Source organism: Ascaphus truei, chromosome 4 (assembly GCF_040206685.1).
Source record: "Ascaphus truei isolate aAscTru1 chromosome 4, aAscTru1.hap1, whole genome shotgun sequence".
Classification (NCBI taxonomy): domain Eukaryota; kingdom Metazoa; phylum Chordata; class Amphibia; order Anura; family Ascaphidae; genus Ascaphus; species Ascaphus truei.
Window position 1 is genome coordinate 133,176,541 of NC_134486.1, and position 24,613 is coordinate 133,201,153.

The window sequence follows — 24,613 nt, forward strand, 5'->3', positions numbered from 1 at the left end:
TTATTCTCTATACGCCAAAACCGCCATTTGGCAGTATTCAGCCAAAAAAAAAATCAGATTTTTGGCATAATAGGGCTTTAACGCCCGCTTCGGGGTATACAGTATAAAAATACCCTGTTAATGTTTAAATCAATGCTCCTAGTAAAGTAACCACTGCAGTGAAACAAGCTGTTATTATGAGCTGGAACTTAGGCAAGAGCCCTTCAGAGTCAACATGGACTTGACAAGGATATGTGAACCAGGGATTTTTCTTAACCACTTTGTAGCCTGAAACTACACATTTGCAGACCCAGAGTGCTAAATTTTCAAACCCTCAAAAAAATAAATATATATATATATATATATATATTTGCAGAAGTTTAGAATTATACAAGTGTAACACATGAAACATTCATGGTGGGCATCTATAGGTTATATTACCTAAATATATTGCAGTAGTGGGTCCACTTACTTCAAAAGCCACTGAACGAATGATGCAACAGCCAAGAACTTTTTTAACGTATCTATTGGGCACATTCTTTCATTTGACCCGCCACAATTGCGTGTGGGTAGGTTTCGTAGTATACGTTATCGAACCATCAGCAGAAAAATGGCTGGGGGTTTTGCATAAAAGTTAGGGATGCGCATTAGCACAGAATATACACCTTTCATATCTGCTGCTTCTGTAAAAAATGGCTTTGAAGGTGCATCTTTCCAATGCAGGCTGAAAAGGTGTATAACTAAATGGAAAGATAAGCACCTCCTGCCTAGGTATAGAGAACAGTGGCCATACAGTATAATGCACAAATCCATAGGGAACGGTTTTGCCAGGAGGCTGTGAAAAAAAGAACCGTGCCAGGGCAGCTGCGTCACACAAGATTTGATCACTCCAGGATGGGGTGCCAGGAGATTTGAGACAGATGTTCTCAGACACACCGCATGCCTAAAACATTTCCAGGGGACGGACTGTAGAGAGAGAGAGAGACAGAGAGAGAGAGAGAGTGACTTAATAACGGCAGGAACAGCTGGAGTATACAGGAAGAAACAGGAGTTTATTCTCCCCTAGGTGTACAGCCGGCCTCTTTGCATTACATCTGCTTGTCAGAGCGGACTATTTAAGCTGTCATGCCCTGTGCCTTGCTCCTTTTTTTTCTCACTTTCTCTCTCGCCGTGAATAAAGTACAGCATTGTGATTACTAATCTCACTCTGGTGACTTGACTTTAAATGTGGTTTTGGAGTGCATCCCGGAGTTCTGTTTGCTAATCTCCCTACTCCTGTTTCAGAGACACCACTGGATACAGAGCAGAGAGCACTGAGAAGCTGTCTCACTTCTCCCATACTTTTCTCTATTTAGCACATTTCTCCCCCTCCCCACCCCCCCATACATGTGGAGGAAACCAATGGATACCAAGCTGATCTGTCTATTTTTCCTTTTCTCTGTGCCTCCCCTGGCAGTGGGAAACCAGACAGGGCGCATCAAGGTGGTCTTCACACCCAGCATTTGCAAAGTGACCTGCACCAAGGGGCATTGTCAGAACAGCTGTGAGAAAGGAAATACCACCACGCTTATTAGTGAGAATGGTCACGCTGCTGACACCCTGACATCCAGTAACTTCAGAGTAGGTAAGTACTAGAAGTCACTGATCCTGATGTGCTGTGTGTACTGCTCAATATACATAGGCACAGGTTACATTTTTTTTTCAAACGCAGGCTTCACTTTTACACCTCTGTACTGGTAATTTCTCCTCTCAACTCTTTCTATGGAGCAGTTTTTCCTTTAAAAAAAAGAAGATAGTAAATACATTCATTATAAATACATAATTGAAATGCTCAAATATTTAAAATGTTAAGTGTTTTCTTTACTATCCAGTTGCCCATAGACATCCTTAAAAGATAATGTATATATAGGCCTCTCTTCTGTAGCAGAACAATGGAGTGAAAGTCAGATATTTGTGACTATTAGAGAAAAAAGGATGGGAATCATCTTTGAATAAAAATAAGAAAAGGCTTGTTACAAGATTGCATTATCAAAGAACAGAGGAAAATGAGCACTAGAGATTTAATGCGAAGATGTGTGTGTTATTGTAAGTGAAGCTAGAATTGTTCACGTTATACCAAGTGTTTTCCGGCCTCCTGAGGTGCTCCTGTATCATTTGTGGTATCTGTTGTATTCAAAGGGACTACATCTTATTCTTTGCAATTCTGAAATGATTCTTCTGTTTGTTTTTCTCAACATTACTTTGATATTTTCACTAAGCCCATCCATTTAGTTTTCTTGTGTCTGATGCTTTTAACTTGTCTGAATTGCGCATCGTAGAACAGTACAGGTACACATCTTTCCTAAATATCTGACCAACTGATTGTTTGTAATTTAGGCAAAATTAGATGAAGTGACTTACTTAATCTTGAACTACTGTACAATCTTCCAGTTCAGAGTCCAGTGCCAAAACCGCAAGGCAATTGCTACATTTTTAGCCCATTTTCCAAGTCATAATCAGAATGGATATGAAACGTTTTGCTGGTCTCTCCAGTTTTGAAGGGGCTTTATTCATTTAATGGGTCTAGGATTTAGCACACATTGGCCTGGGAGTCAAAGCTAGATTTGCGCTATCGCAGCCAAGGTCGGCGATACCTGCCAATAAAGTTAATGGCAGATATTCGGGCAAGATAGCGCGGATCGTGCTTTGATGACTGCTGACCCCTATATCTTTTCAATTGCTTAACCACTAGCATGGCAGAAGGAAAGAAGGCATTAGTGCTTTAGCTTGCCAGCGGCAGGTGCACACATGTGGCTCCGACAGAACTAACAGACACTATCACTATTACCCCCTAGTGACTACATAATCACATCACACATCCACTTTATTCACATGAAAATAATGTCTGAAAGTTTCAGAAATATGTGGTGTTGTGATATTGTTCACAATATAGAGCGGTTTATATTTAAAGCTGTATCTTCCTGTGTTTTACTGTGATTTGTACCACTAGAAAAGGAGAAGACACCCTTTACAACTCTCATAATAGCCAGTTTTCTTGCTACATATTAGCTTTACTTATTATCTGGTTTGGGGGTCTTTAGATAAGAGCAACCTGTACTTCTGTATAGCTTCTCCCATCTCTTTTCTACACATATATATATATATATATCAGTCCAGAAAACAAGGCACTTACATATGTGTACATATAGGTGGCAATAGGGTGCAGACCATCCAGGTGTCATTGAGGAATACATTTCACCGTTGGATCTTCGAGTGCCTGTCCTATTTCATATATAAATATTTTATTTTCAGGAGATTATTAACCATGACCACTATTGTAAGAACGTTTTTTCCCACCCATGGTCAGTTCAACTTTGAAATTGCTGCCACATTGTTCTGTTAGCTGTGATCCCCAATCCCCATATTAAAGCATTATCTACTGCATAGTCCATGACAGAAGTTACACTATTGTATCTCCTGTATATTATAATTTTTTTATTATCATCATCATTTATTTATAAAGCGCCGACATATTCCGCAGCGCAGTACTATGGAAGAACCACATAAATGACATAAATAAAATGACATACCATATAAGAACCAGCAAGTGCAAACAGACACGGAATGTAATGAGAACCCTGCACATGAGATATTACATGTATTAGGCTTCTTTGTTAATCGTGATATGTTATTCTACTGATGTACAGTATTTGTCTGGAAAAATGGGAATCACTTAGAGATCAAACAACCCTTGTGGAAGCTGGAAGCAACCCTTGTGGAAGCCTAATTCCTATGTCTGTGCAATGTCTGTGCAAACGTACTCAGGCACATTTCTCAAAAGCTTGTTATGGTCGAACGAAATTTCTGGTATAGCTGTTGATAAATGCAGGTGCAACAGTATATATGATTAAAATACTCCCACCGCTTTCTATTATTTCCGGGAACAGGAGAAGGGGGGGGGGGAAAGCTTTTTATCTCCCCCACACTGTTTACATTTTTTTGGCGTCAGTTCATTTCAAATAAGTCAGCTAGCTGGCTGTATCACAACTTGATTGATCTTTAAAATATGTAGAGGATCTGAGTAACACAGGAGGAATGTACCTGTCACAGCTTGTAACACACCTTGTTCCTGGAAGAAAACCAGCTGTATCCACCTAGGGCAACAGTATCTTTCTATGCTGTAATAAATTAAAGTCATGTACTGTACAATGACATTATCTCTTACTTTCAGCAGTAACATAACATTAAGATAACCTTCTGTTGAGTCAGATATTAGGTGGGCTTGAATTTAACAAGTACTGTGCAGGCACTACAATAAATGTAATTGACTAGTTTAACATTTGTGAACATCTTCTGTCAACCATCTAATTGTGTGTACCAGGTCTGTCCATCATAGAATTTAAAGGCACAAAGGGCATGGTGTACCAGCTGCAAAACCGAGACAAAAATATCTCCCAGATTGCTTCCATTTTATGTGCGTCTATCTCTCTGTGCGTCCGTCTCTCTGTGCGTCCATCTCTCTGTGGGTCCGTCTCTCTGTGCATCTGTCTCTCTGTGTGTATTTTTGTGTGTGTGTGTGTCTATCTCTCCGTGTGTCTCTGTGGCTCTGTGTCTATCTCTCTGTGGCTATCTGTGTGTCTTGGTGAGTATATTTCTTTGATGAATCTGGTGCTGTTTGTGCTCCAGTTTTGCTACAGATTTGTATACATGGCCCCCTACGTGTCCGCACAGAAAAGCTTAGGTCTAATCTTGATATACTTATGTGCCCGACTTCAGTTGGAGCTATTGGTAGGATCAAAATACATTCTCCTACATTAAGGACAGCTGTTATCTTCACTATTATCTTGCTGGTCCATAAAACACCTTCCTGCGCTGCAACACACCCTACGGCCCCTTCGCTTGAATATGGAATAGCACCACTTTGTAAACATGGGCCACATTGTCTTGGACATTTTCTAGCTTCCTCTGCTGTTCCGCTCTGCTTATACTCTGGATCTGCATACCAGAATAAATTGTCCACTGAAATCCTTTAGCTGTCTGCAGCTCTAAGGGAAAAACCTCTGATCTCTATTCTGTTCATAAGTGCAGGTTATAATCATATAACTACCACATTATAGTCTAAATGTGTGGCAAGGTTGCAAAAGTCAAAGTAAAAGGATTTAAGTCATTATTATACAACACGGGTGTTCGCCCAGAACTTTCAGGAAATGTGCCCCAAGGCAGTGCACATTCATATCAAAACTAGTTTGCACTGAACTAAAGACAACCATGAACGTTATGATGTCTAGCACAGTCCTTCTAGACATGGTTTTGGTGTTTGAAAATCACTCACACTGAATCACACGTAAAACTTAAAACATGAGAGATGTCATGTACACCTGTGAGCACGTGACCTGCATATGGGACAATGGTTAATACACAGCTAGATAGCTGACCCACTTTTCACCTTCCTTAAAGGTCCCTCAAATTAACAGTATCTCCCCGCAAGCCGTCCCAATATACTATCTGTTACGAACAGCACACAAGTGAGCATGTGATTTAGATATGTAACCAGGATTAATACACACGGCTTCTCTAGCCAACTCGCCTTTCACCTGCGCAAGGTACTTTAAATTACTTAATATTTACCCTTTACTCTGTTGCAATAATACTTGCTTCCACCACCAAATAAATATGCAAATAAAATATGTATCTATAGGGTCTAAGGTCACTGTTTATTAAAGAAAAAATTATGCACTTAACACAAAACTTTGTTGGATCAAAATGTGCCTGAAAATGTACTTTACTTTATACAAATCATGCAAACAGTTAATTCAAGGCTAGGGTGACCATATATGTCACGTTTGTGCAGTTGGCGAGCACCGACTGCACATGCGCGAAGAGCGCTTGCCGACCGCGCATGCGCGATAGGCAGTTGCCGGCTGCTCATACGGATGCACGGTTGGAGCTTGCCAGTTAGACATGCGCAGTCGGCAAGTACTGATTGTGCATGCACAAAAGCAGCCGGCAAGTGCCAACTGCGCATGCGTAGTTGGCAAGCGCTCTTCGCACATCCGCAGTCGGCGCACGATAGGGATGGCCAAAAAAACAGGACAGCACCTGAAAAAGTTGGGACAGGACCCTAAAAACCGGGACTGTCCTGGCTAAACCGGGACATCTGGTCACCCTATGCAGAGCCCAAAGAATTACTTATTAAAGTTTTATTTTAATATATATAAAAATACAGTGCTTAGGTTACAGAAAAAGATTATTACAAGAACATACAGTTGCAATAAATGCAGAACAGTTTCTTAAAATAAAAGGACAAAACATAAACAGAATTCCTATACAGTACATTTACATATGTTATAGGTCCTGTCCCAGAGAGGTCACTGGAGTAGAAGAGAATTCACATTTTCTGATCCCAAAACACACCTCTTGTTGAATACTGATTTTCTATTAAAACATGCCAACCTTTATGCCTAGACCTTATACACTGAAACACACATAAGACGTGTGAACACACCTTGTCGTAAATTAGCACTAGCTAACATTTATGACTTGAAAGGAAAAAACAACCTTTCTTGACGTTTTAAGTCTGACTCAATATATAAAAGACCTCATATCTTAATTTCTCTAATACTTAGACAGATGCCATCTTCTGTTCTTAAATACACACCTGCATCAAAAATTTTACAGCCTAACATCTTTTTCACAGGGGAAAGCGATATCTGTCTTTTGCCACCTTCAAAACATCAAGTGTTTGGCCTTTTTTCATCCGTCTAATTGCAACTGTTTCGAATATCTATACATTATTCTTCAGAATAGTTGTCATCCCATGACATCCTATTTTTAATGTAGCCCTCCAGCTAAATAATGACCTGTTTGTCACCTCTCTCTGTGATGCACAGGGGATATTTCAGGAATGTTAAGGTTTTCTTTGAGGCTGACAGACCATGATCTGCCAGTTGTCTGCAGCCTTCTAAACTACACACATTTCACTTTTAGTGGGCAATCAGGGATAGCCCCTCCAATTAACCCCTCGTTGTATATCAGCACAGACACAGGAAAGGTCTTGACATGTCATAAAAACAATTATTGTATTTTAAACACAATTTCTAACCAACATAACTCCCTGTAGTACCAGATTGATTAAAATACTTAACTTCCCCGCCATTTTTAATTACAAGAGGGTTTAAATGTGACAAGTTTAAAGTTAAAGTTTCCTTAATTTTAACAAGGTTTATTTTTTGTTTTGTAAAGTAATAATCTCTGAAGAACAGGGTATTTACCTGGCCATTCTAGATGAGTATTACCTAGCTGGGGCATTATTGCCACCATTGTAATAATAGTTTTTAATTGCAATGTTTTTAGTATATGTCTGTATGTTTAAGTTATATAAATGTGTCGTCCTGCCTTGTCTATGCTGGATAAGTTTCTGATGAAAACCGCAAACCAGTGGCAGCTGCCTCATGCTTTATTGTTCTTCATCCCAAAACCCTTTTTAAAGGCGCAGTATTTATTTCGACTGACAAAAGTAAAAAATGCCTCACAGAAAAAATACTGTATTTGCCCGAAAATAAGGTGACCCTCTAATTTTAGAAGCACTGGAAAGAATACAGTTTACACACACACATGTGTGTCTGTATCTCTGTGTATTTCTCTGTGTGTATGTATCTCTGTGTATGTGTGTCTGTCTCTCAGTGGCTCTGTGTTTCTCTCTACCTATCTCACTGTGTGTATCTGTGTGTCTTGATTTGAGCTTCCTGCCACAAGCAACATGAATGCTTCAGGTCCCCAAGGTCTGGAAGTTCACGGATAACATGGCTACCCCCATGACTTTTGGTGTCCGTTATATTTGCCTTATTGAAGCTGCTCTGACATAGAGTGTTAACGGATATAATAATGAACAATACATCTTTAATATAAAGTCGAATATTCTGCACCTGTCGTTTTAGGTTTATTAATCAATTAGATATTATAGATCACTTTATCAAAACCGATGTTTGCATCCTGCATTCTGTTGTAATACAGTACCTAAGCTGTCATATCATTTGATATAAATGGACAAAGAAACCCAAAGTTAGAAACATTGAACATTTTGCTCAAGCGGACTCATTTACATCAAACTTTTTTGGCGCTAATATGTCATTTCTGGGCATAACATTTGTTAAATGTGAAATTGGACCTCGAAAAAATTAAAAGACCTCTTGCTGAATGTACGATGGAGGGTTTTTGTCACTTTTTTTACTCACCATAAAGGATTTTAATTAGTAGATTTGTGCCAATGGTGGCAGATCAAAAGGAAAAGTCCCAAACAGAGACAGTTATATTTGCTTCTTGGCCTACTGCTGTGCAACAGAGATTGCACTTTTTAAAAATATCCATATGCCTTCTCTTAGTAGTTATCCTGATATTTTTTACAATTAAAGGAAACTTATATATACAACTTCCCCATAAACTGTGTATGTACTCTGGTTACCTTCTTTACAGACACTCTGGCAGCCTGCCATGATGGTGCAGAAAAATTAGAAGTCATTTCTTGAATCCGTATGTTCTCATTCTCCTCAGCCAGAGAGTTTGAACAAAAAATATGTAAATAAATCCCTGACCTAATGAGCTTGCAATAAAAAAAATTCATTGCATGGCACAATAAAGTCCCAGGTTATTCCGACCTGCATTTGTATCCTGAACCATGGTCTCTCACTTCATAGACAAATGTCTTAACCACAGGGCAACTCCTTTTTCAGAGTAATTAGCAAATTAATAATAAATCATTATGGACATTAGACAGTACTTTCATTTAACAGGTTGGGGGGTAGGGGGCGGGTTGGGGAAAATACATTTCTTGGAACGGCTTGTACTTGAAACATTTCAGTCTTATCCTTATTTGGTAAAAAGTTTTTCAAACGGCCATACTTTCTGTAATTATCATTTCCTTTCTGTCAAACGTTGTGTTATGCTGCCAAATCAAGCCGTCTATTCAGATTGGCAGATGCAAGTCGTTGGATTGTTAATTTAGATGATTTCACCAGAGGCTCTGAGTTACATTTGGCTTTTGTAGAGTAATTGGGTTCCTCGCTTCTAACCCTTTTTTTTTTTTGTCACAGAAAATGCCATAGAATATAAAAGTCAGATATCTCCGTTTTGTCTCTAATTTAGCCATGTAAAAACGCCAATTTCTGTTTATTTGCAATTATATATGGGGCGTAAGAGAGCAATATAAACTTTACAAGTTTACAAATAGGAGAAATAGTTTTCCCCTGTGAATGGACATGCTGCACCATACACAAATGCAAAGTATCTGTGTATATCAAGTATCTTAAAATGCCTTGTCAGGACGGGCATGCTCATTTTTGCCATGGCACCTCTAATGAGTGTACGTATCTTTAAAATGATAAAAACAAAGGAAAGACAAGAATATGGAAATTCTTAAAGAAGAAAAGTCTTTGAAAATCTCTGTAACGAACACGGTAGAAAGTATTAAGTGCTTATTTTCTTATTAACCAGGGACCAAAGACCCTGGCGACTATAATTCTTTTTCTGAAAGACATATATTGGATGGAGGGAGGGTAGATATTACTCATTTGAGGTACCTTGCATAGGTGAAAGGTGAGTCAGCTAGATAGCTGTGTGTTTTAACTCTTGTCACATGCAAGTGACGTGCTCAGAGGTGTGCCGTTCGTTACAGTCTCCATAACATACACAAAATATGTAATTTGTGATTTTTACATTGGTCTTAAAGTTGGGGAATGTATGTATTTGGTCAGTTAGGTGATTCATCTAATGGTAATCATGGGTTAAAAATACATGACCTTATAGATCAGACAGCGCATCTATATGCAAGCAAAATGTGTTAAATCTATTACTTCTGCCACGGTGCATGGGACAAGGACACCCCCAAAGGTCCAACTAATAGTGGAATTGTTTGGGGTCCCAGCACTAAAGAAAAACACAGAAAGCAAATTGTTTGAATCAAACAATATGATGTATTTCAGATTTAAAGTATTTACAAGTGATCAAATTGACTCAACATGTAGGTACTGTATAGTCACATAAGTGCAAGTGTGCTTTTAATGAGAAAATGATTCTCCAAATGAACTAATCAATATGCCTGGTTTGCTATGCCATAACAGCCACAAAAAGGGTAAGTATAACTCAGGTTACATAATGACAAGGCTGTATGGCATAAAAAGAACGTCCAATATATGTATGGCACAATGTTATAGTCACTGTATTCAGAAAAGAAAATAATACATACAGTATTGCTCACTAATCTCATGCAAGTGGAAACAAAAGTCATAACCATGTGTGGGGCACAAGATAATACCCCAAAAGATCCTAAATTGCATGGCTTGTTCAAGCAAAGCCTATAAACGGACTATGGACGGACAAGGAGACATTCATGGAAGTGTGGCATTCTCTCTCTTACAATAAGTACCATTCATTTTCTTAATCACGTTGTCACTTTAGTGAGAGTTTTGCGCTTTTAATGTTTCACTCTATCAAAGTGTATAAACGCTCAAATCTCCACCAAACAAACAGGATGGTAGACTTTTTTTAACCCTTTTTCCGGCCCACTCCCACATAAGAAAAGGAGACCAGTGGTACTTCCCTGCGTAAACGTTGTTGGAAAAGCGTTTGATGTCTCAAGAGCTGCGTGCTGCGTCTCCGTGCCCCGTTCCGGTGCACCTCCGTGTGTCACTTACTTTTTTTTCACTTGCATGAGATTCGTGAGCCATATTTATTATTTTATTTGCTGAATACAGTGACTCTAACGTTGTGCCATACAGCATTTTATTATGTAACCTGAGTTATACTTACCTTTATTGTGGCTGTCCTGGCATAGCAAACCAGCACTTGTGTGACTATACAGGACCTCTAATTTATATCAATTTGATCACTTGTAAATATTTTCTGACTCAAATACATCATTTTGTTTGATTCAAACTATTTTCATTGTGGGTTTTTTGTGCGCCCACATAATTTCACAGACTTGTATTTCCTAAAGTTCCAAAATATTGGATCTTTGTCATGTTCGATGTTGACCTGTAACTCGTAGCTTTTTTTTTGCAATTTGCTATTTTTTTGCTCATATGTAAAAAAAAAAAGTTTACAGTGGGTTATAATTTATTTTACAATTGTGGTCATACCTGTGAAAAACATATTATGCATCCTTCCGTGGACATAATTTCTCAATGTTTACATTGTCGTATTATGGAAAGGTAATTAAAACGTTCGTTTTTTCTTTAAACTACTAGCCATATGGCAGCAAACATTACAGCTCCTATGTCACTGAACACACCAATGCGTAAAACATTATGACGCCATCAAAAGATGTATGGCTATAATTACAAAGAGGTGCTAAACTATAAGGTACCATATGGTCTATTCGGTGGTCCTAAGGTGCCTTAAGGCTTAGCACAATTTAGTAAAGATGAGCCTTCTGAACTAATTAATTAAACTTCTATAGTGCCAATCGGGGCACTTTTGCATGGAAGCTCGCATTAAAGTCGATGCGATAATCCCCGGATCTGCACTATAAACCCTTAATTTGGAAAGAAGGAAAGAACAGAATCAGCTAAGCTAAGGAAATAAAGGCGAAGCTGTGCCATGCAGTGCGGTTACATTGGAGTGTTTCAATGAATATAATAAGAGGCACTTCTCTGTGCATAAACATGACATTGCTACATTTTGGGCATTTGGGACTTAAATTGAATTAAATTCGCATATTTCCCAGGTATCTCAGGTGTGTTAGTAGAAAGGAAAAAAAACCTGGGCACTGCGGATTTCTGCTTCGAAAATTTATTGTGAGCCAATGATGTATGATGTTTCGGCCTCAAGGGCCTTTCTCAAATGCAAATGGCATTTGACTATGCCATTTGAGGCCGAAGCGTCATACATCAATGGCTCACAATAAATTTTCTAAGCAGAAATCCGCAGTGCCCAGGTTTTTTCCTTTCTATTAGATATTGGAGTACCTCACAGAGATTCCTGAACCAGGAGCACCGGTATTTATATTTCAATTGGCTATTTGGGCAGTGCAGCATTACTCTACAATCTCAGGTGTGTTGACATATATCTCTCCACGTGTTATGTCTTGGGTGCTCTCTTTTTCCCGCTCTTCTGCTTCCCCACCCTTATTTTTCAGAGTGTGCAGGCTTTGACTTGGTGAACTGCTTGCAAACGTTGCAGTTCGCAAAGATTGACAGTGTGGGCAAAAGGTTTGCACAACTCTAATCAAGTGTAAGAAAATTGTTAATCAGTTCTCTTTGGGTAACTTACTTCAAAGGCCAGTGTCATAAAGAGAAGGCTGTTCCATCAAAGTATGAACTGAAGCATGCATTATATCTTTACATCAAGTGAATCTTCCCTAGGAGTATTCCTTTCAATATAAATTAGTCTATAGAAACTGACTTTGCAGTCGCCCATTATTTTTAGGATTAGACTGGTCTAGAATAGCTTTTTGGCTCAGATACTGACATCTTGAAATGCGTCAAGAAAATCCTACAGTATGTCTGAAAGCTGCTTTAGAGGGTGTTTTATTCAGAGCCTCTTGTTTAAGTTGAAATTTTGGCCAGCTCCCATGTAGACGAGTTGGTCTCGGTTTCAGACAGCTGCCATCAAATGAACTTTGTTGTTTAATTTATGCCACAGTAATTTCTGTCAGAATAAGTTTAGAAAGTTAACCCATTTCTGCTGCTGATCATGTCAGTAATAAAGTGCTCCACAAAGTGGATTGAATTAAAATATTAGAAATCCAGGATGGCATTGTCCAAGCATGGAATTAGCCAATCACTGTACTCCATTTGTCTGGGAGACCACTTTTTATAGGTATACGCTGTTCGGGATAGTCCTGTTGACTGAGACACTGTCCCATTAACTTAAACCTGGTTTATGTCACATTTGGATACCACATGGGCAACTACAGTAACTTTAAATCATTTTTAAATATACATTATTTAACTAAAAGATTTTGCTAGCTGTTCAGCAAATGTATAATTATGTTGACCTTGTTTCTTACCAATTAGACTTGGACCTTAATCTTGTTGGGCATAATAATAATAAAATAAAAAAATAGGCAGTACCTACCATTAATTTTCCTCTAATGCACAATGTGCATTATTACCATTGCTGTGATACTCTCTGATTATTGCTATAAAATATGTTAATGGGTGTATTCATTTTGTATAACATTATCTTTTTTTAACTCCATTGTCAGGGCTCTATAGCTATGTTGTGACGATCTGAGAAACAACTGAGTGACTCTGCAGTGGCAGAAGCTAAAATACACTATGCAATTATAAATAAGAGTTTTATGGGCTATTCATTAAATCGCGGCATTTGGCACTATCGGGGCACTACCACATAGAAATTCCCATTTGTTTCCACGCGCGATTGTTCCTCGATCAATATTATCACAGTTTAATGAATAACCCTCTATAGCTCTACTTTCTAGAAATATTTTAAAAAGAACAATTTAGCATTCAAATAACAGAACTTAAAATGAGAATCTTTGGGTTATTACAGTTCTTTACACCAGAACTACAAGATTCTATTGCAGGCCTGCACAACTCGTAAAGTGAGAAAGGCCGAACTGCTCCAAGGAAAAAAAATTTGGGCCGCACGGGTAAAATCATCATCATCATCTCTCCTCCAGCACCTCTCATCATCATCATCCTCAGATATCTCCCCCAGCACCCCTCATCACTATCCTCATATCTCCCCCAGCACCCCTCATCATCATCCTCATATCTCCCCCAGAACCCCTCACCATCAACCTTTGCGATACTCCCCATCTATCTCTCATACCCCCATCTCTCCCCCTCACCCACACACATAATACTCCCCCTCCACATCAAACACACAATAACCCCCTGCACACCACACACATCCCACCCCCCCCTGCACCTCACATCATTCTCCCCCCCTACACCTCACATCACTCTCCCCCCTGCACCTCACATCACTCTCCCCCCGCACCTCACATCACTCTACCCCCCTAAACCTCACATCACTCTCCCCCCCTGCAACTCACACCACTCTCCCCCCCCCCTGCAACTCACACCACTCTCGCCCCCACCCATGCAACTCACACCACTCTCCCCCCTCACAAGGAAAACATATTCGGGCCCCACAGCCCATTTCAGCAGCCCCCCACAGCCCATATCAGCAGCCCCCCAGCCCATATCAGCAGCCCCCCAACCCATATCAGCAGGCCCCCCAGCCCATTCCATTTCAGCAGCCCCCCCCCCATATGTCAGCAGCCCCTCCATGTCAGCAGCCCCCCCAGCCCATTCCATGTCAGCAGCCCCCCTAGCCCATTCCATGTCAGCAGCCCCCCACCCCTCCCATGTCAGCAGCCCCTCACACCCTCCCATGTCAGCAGCCCCCCTCCCATGTCAGCAGCGCCCCACCCCCCTCCATGTCAGCAGCCCCGCACCCCCTCCCATGTCAGCAGCCCCCCACACCCCTCCCATGTCAGCAGCCACCCACCCCCCTCCCATGTCAGCAGCCCCCCAGCCCTTTCCATTTCAGCAGCCCCTCACCCCCCTCCCATGTCAGCAGCCCCCCACCCATGTCAGCAGCCTCCAACCCCCCTCCCATGTCAGCAGCCCCCACCCATGTCAGCAGCCTCCAACCCCCCTCCCATGTCAGCAGCCCCCACCCATGTCAGCAGCCCACCACCCCCCTCCCATGTCAGCAGCCCCCACCCATGTCAGCAGCCCACCACCCCCCTCCCATGTCAGCAGCACCCCAGCCCATTCCATTTCAGCAGCCCCCCCATGCTTACCTGGTGATGGTGATGGTGGCAGGGAAGCGTGAGGGAAGCGCGAGGGATGCGCGCCCTAACAGCAGACCCGGAAGTTCCGGGTTGCGCTACACTGCTAGAGCGCGTCCTCGTGCTAGAGGAGGGAGGAGGGAGGTTAAGGGAGAGCGCGCACAGACACTGCTGGAGCGTGCTCCTACTGGAGCGTGTCCTTCTTTCCTTACCCGGGAAGGGGGTTGAAGAAGGGGGGTTGAAGGGGGTCTGTCGTGGGCCTGTGGCCCGCGGGCTGTATGTTGTGCAGCCCTGTTCTATAGCACCCTCTCTAATCACTGCCCCTGTATCTTTTTGTATATTAGCCACCGGTAAGAGCTGTCATCTTGAGATACTGAAAGTGGGGTAACCTTGTACAAAATGATATGAGAAAAGCATGTTGAACTCTAAAAAGTCTAATGTCAGCCATTATTCTGGCAACTTCAGTATCTGTATACTCTTGTTGATAAAAAGAGTAGCATACTTCGGATGATATTGTACATGATTTATTTCTGTAGATTAGCCTTCTTGTCTAGTTTTGTAAGGTGTTTCACTTTACCAGTTTAGGCCTGTGTACAGTATGTAACACTGTATGTTCTTCAATATGCTTGTAAAATACTGTTGATATAAATATTAGCCATGGCCCCTTAATGCTCAGACGAATATGTTGTACCTTCTACTTCTCAATTGTACAAGCGATGTAGATTCATTCAAAGTAGCTCTTTCAGAAGACATCTATGGGGTTTTGAAAGCTCTGTACACTATAATGCCGTCTCTGAAGAACATTAATGTCGTTCCCCTACAAAGTTTTACAACCTAGAAGGAATCTATATTTACTCCAGGACCGATGCGGCCACAAGTACTTTGAAGTACGTGCCAAAACAATTCATTCTTAATATTATTACTTTACAGTTCCAATCGTGTATGCAGATCTTTACAAAATAAAAAAATGGAATTTTTGAATTTGAAACGAAAAGTTTTTAATGGAGACTTATTTGCAGTATCTTTTTCTTTCATATTTTTTATATTGAACCATTAGGTAAAATATATAATTCGTTTCAACTGCGGTTATATTTTGACAGAGGTGGTTTGTCTTTTCTATATTTAAAACCGCTGTGAGTGGTTCCTATTATTTTACGTTTTAATTGCCTAATGTCACAGCTCACTCATTGTACAACCATTTTTGGACAATGGCAGAAAAACTGCACTGGCTTATAGGTTTCATTATTCACATCATTTGCCTTTTCTACATTCCATAAAGATGACATTATGGGGGATATGTACATAAAATGGTGCAATTTGAGCCCAACACAAAGCAAACACGGAGCATCGGTGTCAATTTGGGAGCAGTGACAATCGTTCAAATCTGGCTTCTTACATTAGATCTTTTCAGAGCAGATGCGAACGCCACCTAAACATGGCAGAGTTATTTGGTGTAGACTAGAGAGAGGAAAACTGTACCAATTATTGCTGCAACTTTAGATAGATCTCATTATATTGTTCTGACTCTCTCCTCCCCTAACTCCTCCCCTAACCTCTCCCCAAAATGCTTATGATGCCAGTGGAGCAAATTGGCCAAAAAATGGAGCAAAGCACCTAGAGACACAGAGTCAATAGTAACACAATTGGAGCAATTCAGTTGTGACACTTGATAATAGCTCTATATTTATTAATGACCAGAGCTGGCAAAATTACACTTGTCCACCCATTCTGGGTGACAGAGTCAAGCAGCCTCTGCAATAATGACACACAGTAGATTAGTAAAGCGAATCCAAGCACACCCACATAAAAAAACTAGCATACATAATGATGCCTTTCTCAAAGAAGTTTGCTGAAAATAAGTGGAATTAATCACTTTATAATCACTCTATAACAACTTGACAATCCAATAAACACTCTGATTTAGATATTCAGATATTGCGTAAGTTTGTAATTGTTGTTGCAACTTCCGATGTTGTTAAGTTAAATAAAAAGGCTCTTTTGAAATGCACTTTTCAGTTTCTCTTCCGGTAGTTAAGCCAACATCAATTACTAATGGAGAATGTGGTCATAAAAAACTCAGATGGACTCATTAAAACTAAAGATTACTAAAGATTCCACTTTCACTGAAATTTCCACAAAACCATTACTGTACTGTAGTTCATTAACATGTCTGTCTCAAACAACCACTCTGTATTGTTAATTCTTTTTTTTGGTACTATTTCCTATTTTTTACGATATGGTCTTGTCTCATATTTTCCAATTTGCTTACTCAGAGTTATAGGGAAAATCCATAGCCATGAATGGAGACCTCTGATTCTTTCAGACTTTATAAGTTCCATGGCACATGGACCCTTGAGGCACCAATCAGGCACTCTACCTTAGTAATACCTCCAGTGTGATTATACTGCCTTTCCATTGTAAAAGGAGGATCAGCAAACCTCATAATTTGGTATACAGGTGGTCAGTGTACCTTAATGTATACCAAACACTTGCATTTTGACCACTTTAAGCAATCGTTCTATCTATTCACCAGCTGGGCATCTAGATGTCATGTTATTACAGTAGGGTTGCCATGAGTCACTGCAAGAGCTGTTGACCCAAAATTGGAGCTTACAGTACCAATGTGTATATGCTGCCCACAAAATTCTGCTGACAAAGTGCCAACTCTCCTCAACCATGCAAGATATGTATGACTATCTGAGCTTCTCATGTCTTGTACTAATTGACTTTTATTGGCAGCCCAAACAAGACATGTTCTCAAGAACGCATCATTTGAAAAGTCCTCTTTCCCCCATCACCTTTTGTTTTTGTGCCATACAATCCTTTTCAAAGAATGTAAAACTCTTATTTCAAGTATAAAATCTGATATTATTCTATGGCATAAGCATTGTGCGGTTCTGTGTCTCAAAACAGCACTGTAATGTATGATTATCTTTGCCGCACCCAGATGCTGGTATGTTGATTGCTTTTTAATGAAATGACAGTGCAGTACTTTCTTTTAAACCCTTCATGGCCAGAGGCAACTAGTAGTACAATGCACAGCAAAACATTGCACTTTCCTTTAGTTCTGCAATGGTCAATGATATAAAGTAAGTCCTGCAATGAGGGGAAATTGGCCTATATCCAACAATATTATACCATGTCTGAAAATAAAGTAACTTTTTAAACATTGAATGAATTGGCAGATGTAAAAGTGATTACATTTTTTTTTTGATGTGGTGGTAAACCACTAAAGAATCTGGAGCTTGATGGTGTATATCCACTTCTACATAAGTGACTGAGGTTTCTGTAGCAGCCCCCCATATGTGTCAGCTTTTATTTAAGTTCATGTATATGTCAGAATCCTGTACAAACCTGTTAGAAAAAACATATGATTTATTTGCTTCATTTGCCTGTATCATGTTTTTATCGGTCCACCTCATTTCTTCCACCTGCATCATGATGGTCACTTAGCAACAATCTTTTAAACTTTCATTAGATAAACGTGCTGTTTATAACTCCTCCACCCTTTGCCATAACCTACTTATGCTCATTCTCCACCATTACCCATCTTATCATCCCCCTATATACAGATGTAGCCTGATTTTACTGTCCCTGGAGCCACAGAAAGAAAAGCAGGCCTGGAACAGTTAAATCCGCGGCTGCCTGCAGTGGGGAGGGGGTCGAGATGGGGGTTCGTTCTCCCGAATGAGACGTCCCACGGAGAGATTTCCTGCTGCCGGGGGATGCCGCGGTCATGATTCCACTGGTTCCCCTGGCAGGGGGATAATTAATTCAGGCTATATCTGTATTTGAAACACCAAAACAACACTATTGCCATTTCATGCTCCAACAGTGCATATCCACAGCCATCATTACCCCATTCTTACTTTAATATTCCAGACCAATTAGGATTGATTTGAGTGCAAGCATCAGTGTAATGCCATTGAACAGGCAAATGTAGCTTCGGATAACCCTTTATAGTGAGAGCACGTTTATTTGTGTGCTGTTGGGCAAGTGACCTTTTCCCAATAAGCTGGTCATATTGGGAGATGGAATTACTGCATATACCGTTCTTTATTATAGTCAAAACAGTTTTATTTTATAGCGCTCAAGCTATGCAATGCTGTTTGCAGAATTTACAAACACTATTGGGGCTATGTATAAAGAATCATTTTTTGCAAACAAATTTCAATTCAATTAAATTTCTCAATGAAAAACATTAGCGGCATATGTTGGTATGTCATTATTCATGTTCTTACATTCAGTATTGCGCTTGTTTGCTGATTCGGTATGTATCACGTTCATACATATGAACGCATTAACATCTGTTTGCATCTACTTGCATTTGTTTTTTTTATGCCAAGGAAAAGTTGACTGACAATTTTGACGCATTTTTAATTTTGTATTATTTATGATGTACAAAAGTGGCATATGCGTGTAATTTTTCTATACATATCATTTTCATATCTGTACCACAGACAACATCCAAAGTCTGCCTCTAATTCCACACTCTAGCGTCATTATGTTTCTTGGTGGAATTTATTTTTTTAGAACCAAGGTGTAGACTGACGTTCACAGAGGTACACAATTGGAGGCTTTTATAAGGTGAAATTGTAATAGGCTTTATTGTGCCTTTTCCTTTTCAATCAGGAAATCATCCAAACACAAGGGGAGGGGGGGGGGCAAAGCTTCTATTCACTTGGGAGTATTTCTAGTGAAAATACCATGCAATTAATTCACAACTCCCCAAGTCAAGCATGTCTCGCAGCCCCAAAACATATAGCATGAAAAAAGCAGATATTAGCAGTTTCTTAATAATTAAAGTCTTAGCTGTTCCTTGGAGGGAAAATCTTCTCTGGTTCAGCTCCCTTCCCTCAGGGTGTGTCAGCATTCAGGTTCAGAAGTTTTCCCTGTGTCTTGTAAGCAGCTCTGCTGTTTCTTCTGGCAGGGCTTAAGACTGTTGTGAGAGTCAAAGACAATCTCTGCTCTGTCTCCCAAGTTTAGCTCTCAGTCAGAGCTAAGGAGTTACTTCCTGTCTCAAAGGCAGGCTTTTTCTACCACCTCTAATCAGGCAGGTGGTGTTAGTTAATTTGCTACCAGCAGTTAACCACCACACAGCTGGATTAGAGGCACATTTGTGAACAGGGATAAGTCCCCTGTTACACAAGGCATAGTGAAATAGTGTTTGTCCCAAGGCACCTGGTTTTACATTGGGCTATCTTTCGTCAAAGGTGAATCCATTTCTCCTCATACTATGGATATTCACTAAAAGGTACTTGAAGGGGCAATTCCATGTACTATTTACCAAGTGTTTCTATGTAAGAAGGGAAGACACTTTACAGCTCATTCAAGTGAGTGCACGGCAAGATGTCTTCCCATGCCGGAAGCTGACTTATGGCACAGCACTGTTTAGTCAATATGGTCCATATATTGTATTTCAGCTTTTTTTTGAAATAATAATAGCTTTACTTCATATAGCGCTTTTCACCCAATGGGATTCAAAGCGCTTCACAATGACAGTATAGTGCGCGGGATGCTGCACTTAGGATTTGTGAATGTCACGAGGAGCTCATACAAGGTTTGAACCAGGTTCCACTGCATCAACCTCAGTGTCATTGTTTTCAGAGTCAGTGTAATTCATAGTCATGCTCTAGAATTCTGTACTATTGATTTCAATACTGTACATCAACTGAGAGGATGATAAGGATTTACACCTGAAGACATTTAAAAGTGTCTAACAGATGTTAAGTACATTCTGTAAGACAAGAGTGAATTGGATAATGCAATACTTAAGGCTGTTGACATGAAGCATTCAAATGCATTTTCCATACAAGAGAAATAATAGAACAAAAGGTCATGCTAATTGGCTGAAGAAGAAAGTGTCATGGTATTTGGGAAAGTATTTGTTCCATGAAATATGGTCTCTGAAGCTGGGAGGTGATAAACACCAAGCAATATAATTCAAGAATGCATAGGAAACACACAAGAAAATATTGGAGGTCAAGACATAAGAAATAAGGCCACAGATGAACGATGGTTAACATTGAGTTGATGCAGACTAGGTGTGCGGAGTGATTCTCACCCGTAGTCAGCTACAATGTCTAGTTAAACTAGAAATGATGCACACATTTAATCATTTGCAAACTTTTCTTTTCAACAACGATTTATGGCACGCTGTGTACGCTAAAGAGTATAGTAACAAACTTTGAAATTACCTGCAGCTTGAATTTATCTATGTCGTGTTTTCAAATTGTCAGTCCAAAGTGGTTGTATATCAAGCTCCAGAAAAGTGTGTTTTATTTTGGTTTCTGTCTGCATGAAATGTGAGAAATGTATTAATCAAGTGTCTTACATTTGGTGCTGGTTCATAAACCTTCCTTACATTTCAGACTGGCATATACACGTGTAGGACACGTTTTCAAAATGCTTATTGGATGGCAGATTTACAGTCAATTATGTAGTTTTAAATGCGATACTGTCAGTTCAGTGACAGCAGCAGCCAGAGCAAAACTGGTATAACCCTTTGAGTGCTGGAGGGTGCCACAGCGCCGTCCAGCACAGTGCAGTGATATGCCAGCATTTAACCCGGAAACTGAAGAGCAGGTAGCAATATAAGCTGTAGAGCATGGTGTAGCCACTATGTCATGGGGCCCCTGGAGTGCCAGACCCTATAATATAGTGACTACATCTTGGGGTGCCCAAATGGTTAGAGGCTTCATACATGTGGATGTTACAGTACATTTTAAAGCTGCAGACCAAGCAATATCCTACATGTGTTTTTGTTTTGTTTTTTAATAAATCAGTTCTATACTATGAGAAAATACATGAAGCATTAAAAAAAACAACTCTGAATAACATTTTGAATGTATTATAATGTAACAAGATTTTTTTGTTTCTATAGCAATCATTTAAAAAGTCACATCCCCTTCCTCTTCTGAAACAGGCTCTGGCACACCCCTTTTTGAGCCCTGCCTTCTCTCTAGCTGTGCACCAATTGTATCTAGTGACTGCCTGGTCACATGATCTTCCCAACAGAACTTTGCATCTTTGGTCCTCTTCTGCTGCACTGACAGCCATTTAGTGAACCCCTGAGCCGAATCTTTGCTGATCGATCGGCAACTTAGCTCATTACTAATCATTGTGTGGATTGTATTCATGCACATATTAAGGGGAAAAATAATAATAATAATAATTAAAAAAACCGTCTTCAACTGCTGCATTAAAGCAAAAAGAGCATTTGTATGCCTTGACTTATAGGGGTTTATTCATTAAATTGCGAAAGTATCAACTTCGGTGAGAGTTTGTGTGATGATGTCCTGATTTGGCATTGTTGCAGTTTAATAAATAAATCCTATAGACCCTTATTTAATATGCTGTTAAGTTGTCTTGTTTCTACTTTGGAAGATTTTAGTTCTAATAATGAAAATTGAGCTACATTCTTCCATTACTGGGAAAATGGATCCGAAGAAAAAGTTGACACACTGTGTGCTCATTTGCATGTCATTACCCTGAATCCCTTGCTGCAGTGGAAGCATTGTATGCTAAGAGATCATGGGGAAAAGCAGGTTTGCAGAACTGCCTGAGATATGTAAATGTGCTCACAAGTGATATTTTATTTGCTGTACATAGCCTCACAAATCTTAATATTCTCTTTGAGATTCGCCACAAGAAATGGGAAAAGCCTTAAGATGGCATGTTGGTGAAGTGATGTCTGAATACATTATTGAGAAAATCTAAAAGGAAATCTTTCATTTTTTGTTCCAGTGATTTGCCATCTTCCTTGTATGAACGGAGGCCAGTGCAGCGCTCGAGACAAATGTCAGTGTCCGCCTAATTTTACTGGCAAACTCTGTCAGATCCCGATACAGAATGGTAACCTGCAGAAGCAGTATCCACATCAACAGCATGCACTGAAAGCTGCAGGATCTCATGTGATTCATTCTACACACACTTTACCACTGACTGTGACAGGTCAGCAAGGAATTAAAGGTAATGTTATCATTTTTCATATGAACGGAATTATAGTTGCATTAAATAATTTTGTGACAGTCACCTAACAAGAATGTTTGTAGGTCAACGCAACTATTTTGAGCTTCCAATGTGACTCACCTCCCAAATTATGGACATTCTCATGTCCAGCAAATCTCTTAGAGCAGGAGCAGGGGCGTGGGGGGGCGTGGCTACTAAGGGAGGGGACGTGTTTGTGCCAGAAACACACATCTGATGTTTGCTTTCTACTCACAGCCGCAGGGTGATGGCAGGAAAGGTAACCTGTGATTGGTCTGCGGGAGTTGGCAGGTGAAGCTACACTGGCTGTCACCGTCGGCCCCAGAGAGACCCCCAGATCCCCCCCCCCCTGCCGCCCCAGAGAGACTCACTTCGGCCAGGGTAACTGATGCCAAGTCCGTGCTAAGTAACGGCAGCTGTCACCGCCGGACCCAGAGAGACCCCCGGATACCAAACGCCCCACATAAACTCCCTGATACACCCCTCCCGCCCCAAAGAGACCCCCAGACACCCCCCCCGAGAGACCCCTGGACACACACACCGTGCCCCAGAGAGACCCCTGGACACCCCCGCCCCCCTTATAGCAACTGGGTGAGGGCGGGAAAGGCAGGCTGTGAATGGTCTGCGCCAGTTGTCAGGTGAAGCGGGGTAAAGGTAACTTCGGCCAGGTTAACTCATGCCAAGTCCGTGCTAAGTAACGCCGGCTGTCACCGCCCGCCCCAGAGAGACCCCCAGATACCCCCCCCACCCCAGAGAGACCCCCGGATACAACCCCCACCCCAGAGAGACCCCCGGATACACCCCCCCCGGAGAGACCCCCAGATAACCTCCTCCCCTCCCCCCCCCAGAGATATCCCCGGACACCACCCCAGGCTCCAGAGAGACACCCAGACAAGCAGGAGTGGGGGGAGGGGGGCATGGCTACTAAGGGAGGGGTCGTGTCCTTGCCTGGATCGGGGCTGTGTGTGTGTGATGTGCGGGGGAGATGTGCCAGCTAGCAAGGGGAAATGTGCCAGCTAGCGGGGGGAGATGTGCCAGCGGGGGGTGGGAGATGTGCCAGCTAGCGGGAGGGAAAAGTGGGGGGTGACATGTGCCGGCAGCGGGGGGAGACGTACCAATGGGGGGGGGGGGGCAGAAAATTTGCTGGCAGCGAGGGGAGATGTACCAACGGGATGGGGGGGACGGCGAGATGTGCCGGCAGCGAGGGGAGGGGGGTAAAGACATGTTCCGGCAGCAGAGGTAGACACACACAGACAGACAGACACACACACACACACACACAGACAAATCTCCCCCCGCACTACATCCAGCAGCAGGGATGGGGGGGAGTGGGGAGATGTGCCGGAGTAGGGGGAGGGGCGGGGAGATGTATTAAATATTACTTTCCCCAGGCGAAGCCGTGCACAAAAGGTAGTTGTATTATAATTTCCTGTACTGTATTGTCTTTGTAAAGCGCTAAGGATACTGCTGGCGCTATAAAAATAAAGCTATAGATACATAAATCTCTCCCCATCTGTTATACACTGAGCAGTCTCTCACTCACCCAGGAAACTGTGGCAGGGGATTTTAATGGAAGTGGAGACAGCAAGGAGAGGAGGAGACAGATGAGTAGGAGAGGAGGGAGTGTAGTTTATACAGAGAGGCGCAGAGACAGTAAAGCAGGGATTGCAAAGAGAGGGGACAGAAAGTGCAAAGAGGAGCAGGGCATGATGTAGGGGAGGAGAGACAGCAAGGAGGGAGAGGAGACAGAGACAGCTGAGAGCAGTGTGCACATGGGGGTGGAAAGACATCAAGATGAGTAGGAGAAGGCAACAGAGAGACAGCAAGGAGAGGAGGAGACAGATGAGTAGGAGAGGAGGGAGTGTAGTTTGCACAGAGAGGAGCAGACACAGTAAGACAGGGAGT

At 41.3% G+C, this 24,613-nt stretch overlaps 1 protein-coding gene across 6 annotated transcripts in view; it reads left to right on the plus strand.

Annotated features, from left to right (window-relative positions):
* The window catches only part of LTBP1 (latent transforming growth factor beta binding protein 1), a 415,460-nt gene that overhangs the window by 196,024 nt on the left and 194,823 nt on the right, over positions 1-24,613 (plus strand). For 4 of the 6 annotated variants that reach the window (XM_075596619.1, XM_075596618.1, XM_075596617.1 and 1 more), the window contains exons 5-6: positions 1,436-1,603; positions 22,466-22,690. In XM_075596619.1, the coding sequence (XP_075452734.1) occupies positions 1,436-1,603; positions 22,466-22,690 (393 nt within the window). Of the gene's footprint in view, positions 1-902; positions 1,604-22,465; positions 22,691-24,613 lie in introns of those variants that run through there. The other 2 variants (XM_075596623.1, XM_075596620.1) reach the window with 2 other exon arrangements.